The sequence below is a fragment of the Misgurnus anguillicaudatus genome, chromosome 17 (genome assembly GCF_027580225.2).
Source record: "Misgurnus anguillicaudatus chromosome 17, ASM2758022v2, whole genome shotgun sequence".
Lineage (NCBI taxonomy): Eukaryota > Metazoa > Chordata > Actinopteri > Cypriniformes > Cobitidae > Misgurnus > Misgurnus anguillicaudatus.
The window spans coordinates 19,624,657-19,635,473 of NC_073353.2; the positions used below are offsets into that span (position 1 = coordinate 19,624,657).

At 35.6% G+C, this 10,817-nt stretch overlaps 1 protein-coding gene across 1 annotated transcript; it reads left to right on the top strand.

Moving 5' to 3' along the window:
• The first annotated feature begins 2,917 nt into the window (after nucleotides 1-2,917).
• tnfaip6 (tumor necrosis factor, alpha-induced protein 6) lies at nucleotides 2,918-10,417 on the top strand. Its single transcript, XM_055216344.2, has 6 exons — nucleotides 2,918-3,138; nucleotides 4,434-4,571; nucleotides 6,520-6,681; nucleotides 9,318-9,546; nucleotides 9,662-9,702; nucleotides 9,958-10,417. Exons 1-6 carry the CDS (start codon nucleotides 3,039-3,041, stop codon nucleotides 10,065-10,067), a joined length of 780 nt encoding a protein of 259 aa, XP_055072319.2. The 5' UTR covers nucleotides 2,918-3,038; the 3' UTR covers nucleotides 10,068-10,417.
• Nucleotides 10,418-10,817: the final 400 nt, after the last annotated feature.

A 10,817-nucleotide genomic window follows, 5' to 3' on the forward strand; every position in this document is an offset into this window, starting at 1 on the left:
CTAAATGGTTTAACTTTAAATCTGTAAGTTATTAAGTAGGAAAAGTAATGCATGTTTTGTTTATGATGAAGTTAAGATTTAATGGAGCGGTCTAATAAAAATAAACTATTTCTCCATTAGCCTGTTTGACAGGCGAATAAACCAAAATGAATAGTATACATAATGCTCAGCCCATCATTAAAATATACACATTTTCTTGCATCCAGCGTTAAACTTTTCTTTGGCTGTTTATATCATGCGTCTTCTTAATTTAAGAGTATCTGTGCCTCTTACAGACTGAAGTATTTGAGCAATGGCCTGTATTAAACCACAGAGTTAACTGGGTGGTGTAAGTGGAAATAAAAAATGACTCTTGACTTTATTACAAAAAGTAAAATGTTATATGAGGATTTTTAAGAGAGGCTGAGTCAGTCAGTGTAAATATGAGATCTGTACAAACTACATTTGTTTGTTTGCAACTGAACAATCTAAAAAATGCTGGGTTATTTTCAACATTTTCATGTTGGGTCACAAAGAGCCACTCAGAAAAATTTTCATATTTAATTCAACCATGGGTTAAAACCAGGGGCGGAGCCAGACATTGTAGACATTGGGGGCTTAGCTCAAATCTAGGGGTTCCAAAGCATGGTCCACTGCTAATAATTTTTCTCCATTTACGGCAGCTTTATAAACTTTTTTAATCTAAGTGTTCTCTGTATTATCATTTTGTAACTGTAACATATTTTGAAAATGACACGTTAACTTCTCTTATGCAAAAATTGGCAAAATATGTTTGCTGTAATCCAGGAACTATGAAGCTACATAAGAAAGAATAACAATTTTGACTTCACTAGCAGAACAATTTCTCACCTGCTAAAATGGAAACACTCTCTCTCTCTCTCTCTCTCTCTCTCTCACTAACAATTATTACACATAAGCATATGTAAGAGATTGAGGATTCACATTTTATAACTGTCTATCAATGAATTTCTGAGGTAAAATCATTGTGAATTTCAGTGAAATGCATGGTAAAACATAAGCTGCCTAAATACTGTAACTATATACTTTCTCACCTTCTTACTTCTGACGTCTTTAAAAAAATCGTACATCCATCTATAAGAACAGAGATAGATGATATGTGCAATTAATTCACTGTGATTAAATGTACTTTAAATATAACGTTACCAACGACAGTGTGCCGCAGAGGCGGCAGACTAGACCAGAGCGCTAGACGTTAGCCATGCAGATAATATATCAGTTGATGCTATTTAACAGTATTTAGATCACATAAGTATAAATATACACTTTTACAGTAATAACGAAGGCACTGTAATAATAAACACTATGAAAATGTGTTTACTGTGGAGAGATTCAGCATATTAATTTGCCTTTAACTTGAATCTCTTATTCGTTTTAACTTGAGTGGAGGCCTGGAGAGTTTAAAGCTAAATGCCGCCACCTAGCGTACTGGATGTATTTATTTCTACAGATCTGAAAAGATTCGGGGCTTTTCACAAAACATTCGGGGCTTGAGCCCCAGACGCCACCCCCTCGCTCCGCACAACCTGGCATTTTGGGTTGAAATAACCCAGTTAATTTATAAACCAACAGATTTAGTTTGTCCCTTTTTGACCCAACCATGGGTTTAAAATAACCCATCATTTTTAGAGTAAATAAGCTACATGACACAAACTCAGAAAACCCCGCACTTGCAAAAATGTATCAAAACCTCTTTATAGGGGTAAAGAGATTTTGATACGTTTTTGCAAGAAGACGGTGTTTAAAAATCATCTCATGCCAATAGTATTTTTTTTTCACAAATTCTAGAGAAAATAAACATTGGCTACTTTAAAGATGCTAAAATATATTATATTATCATAGCTTTTATGAGTTTACAGTTATTATAATACGCTGAAAAATGTGATGTATATACAGTACTGTGCAAAAGTCCAGAATTGTTGTTTTAGAAGTTTTAATGTCCATCCATATTTTATTAAAATACAAACAGAAAATACAGAAAATATGTATAAAAAAAATTCAGGACTAAATATCTTCTTAATTGTCTGTGTTTAGTGTGACCTCTCTTGGCACTAAACACATCTTGGGCGTTTTTGAGCAGAATGAAGTAAAAATACAAATTTCTTTAAAATTAGAAATTAGGATTTAATTTTATTTAGGTTTAAGAGATCCTGCAGTTTCCTGCTATTGCTTAAGTGGAAGAGGAGTTATCCCTAAAAAAATGTATACAGTTTTTAATACTACATACACATTTCCTGTATTTTCTGGATGTGTTCTGCGAAACAATTATATGTGATCACTATAACATTGCAAAAGCAACAAATCAAATTCTGGCATGGTAGCATAAGACTTTTGCACAGTACTGTATATAATATTAAATTAAGAAGGATACTATAATAACTTTTTAGAGAACATTATTGATCTCTAAGTGTTATATAATCTCCAGTTTTATACAATATTCAGTACAACTTGACATAATATTCACATAGCCAACATTAAAAAAAAATAGTAACACTTTACAATAAGGTTGTACTTATTAACATTAGTAGTAACATTAGCTAAAAATTAACAATACTTAATCTTAGTTCATGTTAATTTCAGCATTTACTAATACATTATTACAAGTTGTAAATGTTAACATTAGTAAATGCAACATGAATCATGAACGTAGCAAACATTAACAAAGATTAATAAATGCTAATAAACAATATTGTTCATTGTTAGTTCATGTTAGCTAATTCATTTACTAATGTTAACAAATACAACCAACTAATTTTAAAGTGTTACCATCGGAGCGTTGTTTGCATGTTAAAATACGTTTTATTGTTTAAAACAGTGGAGGATGTGATGGATGTTAACTGCTATCAATTAGCTGATCCTTTGCACACGTCAGAGCAGACGTAACAACACTATTGCGCTGGCTGGTCGGCAGGAAACTACTCACTCACTTACTCTAACTTACTCGTGTTGTGAGCACTTCACTACACATACAGTGCAGTACTGTGTCTAACATCTGTGCGATCGAGAGATTCATCAGAGAAATGAACGCTTTACAAGCTGTATTCACCGTTTTATTTTTCCTTAAGGAAAGTGAAGCTTGGGGTTACAAGAATGGAATACTACACAACTCTATCTGGCTTGGTATTTGTTTCATTTATTCTCTATTCTCATTGCTTATCTCAATGGCTAAAAGTAGTATAAGAGTACATAACACGTGATATGATTTGTGAATGTTTTCTTTCTTTTTTCCTTTGTTACACTCTAAAAAATACTGGGGTGTTTTAACTTATGGTTGGGTAAAATGTGGACAAACCAAGCTGTTGGTATTCATTTAACATACCGGTATGCTGGGTTGTATTAACAAAACAAAAACAACAAATGCTGGGTTGTTTATGGTTGCTCAAATCTGGACATTTTCCTTAATTCATATAAACCAACAGTTTGATTTGACTATCTTTTATCCAACTATTGGTTGAAAACTACCCATCATTTTTAAGAGTGTCTTACTCATCTGGGCATACATACATACATGTATTGTTGTATTGTTTGTGTCTCATATATACTGACTGTACAGTAATTACCTGTTTAACCTTGGCATGAGGACCAGAAGGGTGTAAGTGACATTTTGGGTGAAGCTAGTCTCTTAACACAGGGAAATGACTTCATACAGTTACTCTGCAATCTGATTTACCACACACACACACACACACACACACACACACACACACACACACACACACACACACACACACACACACACACACACACACACACACACACACACACACACCTCACAACACTGTCAGATTGATCAAAGTAACTCACAGGCTTGTATCTGGCGTGTATCACTGTTTGCCAAAACTGTAGTAACATTGTTTCAGTTCTTTTGTATAATTTAGCTTTTGCCTTTCAAAACGAATAATTGTTTAATGTTTCCCCACCACTATGCATCTGAAACCACTAAATACATAATTTGTCCTAAAGCTTTTGCGTAACGTAAGTCTCAATTTTTCTCACGAAATGTATTTGGAGCCCACTGATGGTTTCAGTCTTCAGGGGATATTGATGTTTGAGGCCAACACATTAAAAACATTGGCTTGTAACTCATTGGAGACGAGATCCAACTTCTTTAGGGTTATGCATGCGTGCTTAAAACAACTCCAATACACAATGTTCTGTGAGCAGAGTTCAATATTCAGAGGCAAAACTTTCTTTCATGTGGTTTTGTCATTTTACAAACAGCAAATGGCATTGGGCGCACATTGTGAACGTCCCCGTGTATTCAGAATGTCCTGCAGTAAATCATTTGTGTTTACAAGCTTTGGCTCTTGTTTAATGACGTAATTTGGGTAAAACAGGTAGTAGTAGACCCAGACAACTCCACATGAGTGCTTATCTCAGAGGTCTTAAAACTGAGACAACTTTTCTATCTACAGAGCAAGCAGCTGGAGTTTATCACCGCGAGTCTCGCAAAGGAAGGTACCAGCTGACGTATAAAGAAGCCAAGGCTGTGTGTGCATTTGAGGGGGGAACTCTTGCAACCTATGATCAACTGGAGGCTGCTCGCAAAATTGGTTTGTATCACACTTTCAAATCTGGCTCTGCTCAGATGCCCATACAAACAGGAATGGAGGGTCTGGCTTATAGCATGTTGATGGATGGGCAAGTCCTTTAGTAATTGCATTACATGAGTTGGAAATCATTACTGTATATAAACAGTAGTTAAACGCAACCACACCTGAATCAGTCCGCAAGCTGAGAATAATCAAGATTGTGATAAAGATACTGAATAAACTAAACATTAGTAAGCATATAGTGTGTCTCTATAAATAATATAAGCAAATTAATAAACCAGGCCTAGTGTCCAACCATGTTATTTTTGAATGGTGAATAAACAGCCATTTTACCTTAAATGGTAACAACCGTTTCTCCGAAAGTCCTAGAGCAATAGTAGATTTGATCCAGACATTGGCTCTGATCTGTACTGTTTTGTGGTTCAAACAAGGCCTGTGGCACTTTGCATGGGGTCTACCAAACTTGCTTTGTTTTTCCATTTTGGAGTCCTTGTGTGCCTCTCAACAGAAACAATGGTTCATTATTCATTGAATCCCCCAAATACAAAGATGGATCTATTGCAATTGCAATACACATTCGAGGTGCTCAGATGCAAAAGCTGCTAAACGCCACCACTTTCAAAAAGGAGATAATGATATTGACTGAACGCTCTCGGCATGTATTATATTTTCATGAAATACTTTCACTTCAAATTCGCTTTATCCTGGCCTCAAGCCATTCAGAAATACAGCTTTGTTGGCAGAATCAAATCCAATCGGAATCAAATTAAACGGATACGTTAAATTCCTGTAAGTGCGTGGAAGAAGAATTACATAAATGACAACACACTTTAGTCAGGATGAAAAGGTTTACCGAATATGTTAAGATACTGACCGATTTTTGGAGCCTTTATTTAAGTGAAGAGTGGATGCAGACTTTTTCAAAGTGGAGATTTTTGCATGCACTTAGTAGGGCTGTCACAATCATTAAATAATCGTCTCAGCTCGATTGTTTGACCCCATCCGATGATTTCAGATCACCGCAATGATTGCCCATCTTTCTAAAAAACACCAGGGGGAGCCGCAGCGCCTGTATAATGAGGCATTATCAGATTACTTTAAAATATGTGTTATGTGTATTCATATTTACTGCCAGGCAAACCTTGCAAAATATTTATTTTAAATAATCACAACAATGTTTGAAAATTTTTCATAAACAAACAAAAAAATTTATGACAATTAAATGTTAAAGCAACAAAACAGTCAATTAATTGTCATAACGGTCACCATTTATGTAAGGAATAATTGACGACGGCCATTGAATTATAAGAAAATAATGCACACCAAGGTGGTAATGCGGCATGACGCGAATATATTTTCAAATAATTCAAAGGACCTGAGTAAATTATTCCGCTTATACCACGGTTACCACAAACATTGCTCTGGTGCCTATTTTTAAGACATTTGACAAGTTAGGTGTGCGTTTACAGAAAAATAATCAACACCCATAGAACATTTCTCAGCCAGAATGCAGCATTCAACAGACCCGTGGTATAATAGACAATTAACTGTCAGCCAAATTCCATAATCATGACAGCCCTAGCACTTAGAGGGTTTTGCAGCAAAGGACAGTCAAATTTGTTAAACACCAATGAAATGACTAAGGTAAAATTTGTGACATTTCAATTACTCACTAATAACCTTTTCATTGCCATTAAAGTGAAATTACTGAACCTAAACATAAGAGCCTGATAAAAAAAATGCTAATTTACAAGAAAGCATGTGAGACTCACTTGGAGAGTTTTGCATCTAAGCTCTTCATTGTCTCTTGGACACTGTTTTATCCATAATGAATGTATAATAACGTTTGTAAAAATGTTTTAATGAGGAAATTAATTTTAGAATCACAAATATTGCACAAGACATTACACAAATACAAGTTTTCAATAACATTGTAATTCTCCTGAAGGGCTTCATGTGTGTGCAGCCGGATGGTTTGATAAAGGGCGCGTGGGGTATCCCATTGTTAAAGCTGGCGCAAACTGTGGCTTCAGAAAGATTGGAATCATCGATTACGGATACCGGGTCAACAAAAGCGAGAGGTGGGACGTCTACTGCTACAACCCCCAGGGTGAGTTTGAGAAATGGTGAGGTTAGGCAATCCTGGGTAGATTTTAGCCATCTGTTGAGAGATCTATAATCAAAAGTTATTTGTTTTGACAATGTAGTCACACAGATCATAGGTTTAAACATGTTTCTAAGAACTTCTTTGAAGCTCTCAAGAGTAATTTAGTGTTCAGACGTGGAAATAAGCAAAGCTATTAGCCACGTGGGCACTAAGGTAAATAAATCTCCCTGGAGTCCACAGCATTGCTTTATATCATGACTTAAACATTGCTTTGTCCCGTCACTGTAAGGGTGGGATGACTTGTGGTCTGGACAAAAACGGCCATGACTAAACTCTGGGGAAAAATAAATAGCTTTTTTATGATAGCTCATGACAGATGCATGGAAATATGACAGTGACTGAGTCGTATTGACATAGAAAATATGTGGAACTAATCGAGAACGAGCACATTTATGTGCATAATGTGTAAGATTATGGAAGATTCTTGTGAAAAAATAGCTTGAGTAAACTAAATGAAGCCCTGTGAAAGTTTTACAGGCTTTGTTAGTAATGCACCACCAGTGAGCGGAGTTTATAATTGCTCCTCTTTCCATGATTTGTAATGTGTTTAAAGCTAATGAAAGAGACCTCTGGAGACTTTAAGTCAGCAATGATTTGAAGTCGCTAGACGTTCACATTAAGATGGACTCTGAAACATGTTTTATAAATTTGAACAATTCCAGTGGTATGGATGTGACAAAAAAATTCCTTTTTTTGGCAGACAACATACTTTGTAGGAATTCTGTGAATTTAAAGGCACAAACCAGAAGCAATAAAACCCAACAAACTGAGAAACTATGGCTCTTTAAAGGGACTGCATGTTCACTGTGAGAGACATAATCTAAAAAAATATCCAGAATTCACAATGTATGATTTTTTTTAACTATTTATTTGTATGATACAGCTGCAAATAAGTATATGAACACCTGTCTATCAGCTAGAATTCTGACCCTCAAAGACCTGTTAGTCTGCATTTAAAATGTCCACCTCCACTCCATTTATTATCCTAAATTAGATGCACCTATTTGAGGTGGCCAAGACCAAAGAGCTGTCCAAAGACACTAGAGGCAAAATTGTACACATCCACAAGGCTGGAAGGGCTACAAGGAAATTGACAAGTTGCTTGGTGAAAAAAGTCCACTGTTGGAGCAATCATTAGAAAATGGAAGAAGCTAAATATGACTGTCAATCTCCCTCGGACTGGGGCTCCATGCAAGATCTCACCTCGTGGGGTCTCAATGATCCTAAGAAAGTTGAGAAATCAGCCCAGAACTACATGGGAGGAGCTGATTAATGACCTCAAAAGAGCTGGGACCACCGTTTCCAAGGTTACTGTTGGTTATACACTAAGATGTCATGGTTTGAAATCATGCATGGCATGGAAGGTCCCCCTGCTTAAACCAGCACATGTCCAGGCCCATCTTAAGTTTGCTAATGACCATTTGGATGATCCAGAGGAGTCATGGGAGAAAGTCAAATGGTCGGATGAGACCAAAATAGAACTTTTTGGTCATAATTTCACTAAACGTGTTTGGAGGAAGAAGAATGATGAGTACCATCCCAAGAACACCATCCCTAATGTGAAGCATGGGGGGGTAGCATCATGCTTTGGGGGTGTTTTTCTGCACATGGGACAGGGTGACTGCACTGTATTAAGGAGAGGTTGACCGGGGCCATGTATTGCACAGTGTGTGCAGACCTGGTGAAACTGAAAAGCTACAGAAAACATTTGACCTCTGTAATTGCAAACAAAGGCTACCAAATATTAACATTGACTTTCTCAGGTGTTCAAATACTTATTTGCAGCTGTATTATACAAATAAATAGTTAAAAAATCATACATTGTGATTTCTGTTTTTTTTTTAGATTATGTCTCTCACAGTGGACATGCCACTATGATGACAATTTCAGACCCCTCCATGATTTCTAAGTGAGAGAACTTGCAAAATAGCAGGGTGTTCAAATACTTATTTTCCTCACTGTAACTAAGGAAACTAATTTTAAAAATTGTTTAAAAACTTTAACAGACTTTGCATTGGTATTTTAACCCAAATACTGACATCTAAGATATCAGTACGATTTAAAGTAAAAACTTTTAATAAGGTTGACATTTGTGACATTTTTTTTTTTACATTTGGTTATGTGTTTATTTCAAATAAAAGAGAAGAGAAACATCCATACAACAAAATCTCAAACACTAAGCATCATTGTTAAGATAATTTACTGTTGTCTTCAGTTTACTGCAGTATCATGTCATTACCTCATTCAGGAAATGGCTCCAAATGTGTGTATGATTAAGCACAAACCTCAGACATGACTCTAGATTTGTCATGTCTGTGTAGGCTTAATACTCATTTCCTGTTGACTTTTCCATTTTATACTGTTAGTATTCATCACTACATTTACTTCATTTATGAAATAGTTAAACCGCATTAAATGATTGATTAAACATCAGTGATGATGTTTTCTCCTTGAAGCCACATACTTTATACGAGAATCAGTACAAGTAAACGTTATAACTGACGTTATTATTGTGTTGTAAAGTCATTATACTACATCAAGTGATTATTAATTTGATTAAGTTGAGCATTTGTTTACAGCAAAAGAGTGCGGAGGAGTGCACACAGATCAGCAGAAGGTTTTCACATCACCTGGCTATCCAGAGGAATACCAGGATGAACAGATTTGTTACTGGCACATTCGAGTTCGCTATGGTCAAAAGATTCGCCTGCACTTCTTAGAGTTTGACATTGAGGAGGACACATCTTGCCTCAGTGATTATTTGGAGATCTATGACAGCTATGATGATGTTTCAGGCTTTGTTGGAAGGTGTGTAAATAATCATTTACACATTTTTTCATTGTCACTGAGAGTTTGCCTCGGAAGTAAGCTTATCTTAAATTGGCTTCATAAATAATTTAATAAATCTGTCTTTGCTGGATAGATACTGTCGTGATGAACTTCCAGAAGACTTCATAAGTACAGGTTTGTGTTAAAGTCATATGGTTGAATCACCATTATCATGCATATATTCATTTGTCATGCTTTGCTTGGAGATATGTAAAAATAAGTCTGATTTTACCAGTTTGTAGAATTTAGAAGAGTGAAACATGTTTTGAAAACGCATACATCTTTATAAATGCTGCATATAACCTATTTAGTAAATTGTGTTTAGGAACTTCCAAAATGAACGAGGTTAATAATAGCATCCATTTGATCAACACTTTGTCTCTTTCTCAGGAAATGTGATGACCCTGAAATTCCTCTCAGATTCCTCTGTGACGGCTGGAGGGTTTCAGCTGGAGTACATCGCTATTAACTCATCTATACATTGTAATGAATCCTGTTGACCCCTTCTCTTGATCATTGTTATGATCTAGTTGATCTAGTTTATTGTTATGAACTAGACCAGTGGTTTTTAAACTGGGGGCCCACAAGATTTTGCATTAATTTATCACAATATCTGTGTAATTAGACCTCAGAAAAATAACGCTACTAATCAACAGCACTACATTGTTTAACCTCCTAAGACCCGAGCTTTGGTTTGTCTTTTTTCCAGATTTCTTCCAGCTATTTTGGGTTTAGGAAGAACCAATACATATAATAACCAAATATTTTTCATTAAACATGAAGCAGTGTAATTGTCCACGTTTGTGTACAACAGGTTCAAGTTACACAGAATTAAGTATTATGGTGCAAATGTGGACATCCAAATCTTAGGAAGATAATTTAATATGTTTTGTTTAATTCAAATTTTAAGTTTTACAATGTTTTATGTTATAATTTTTTTTGGTGGGGGGGCACAGAGGGATGCACCGTACACAAGGGGGACCACACGCCACAAAAGTTTGAGAACCACTGAACTACACCCGCAACTTTTAACAAATGTCACACTTATGTTTTTAAAATCTAAGGTCAAAAATGAAACCTAAATATTAATCCGTTTTATTTGTTTGATATTGTATGTTAAACTGTATCACACTCTCTGACCACTGATATGCTTAACTGTATAGCTCAGATTTTGGATAAGTTAAATGATTAGGACTGTATATGGGTCATTCTACAGAAACGTCCACTTTTGGTATGGCAAGATGTCTTAA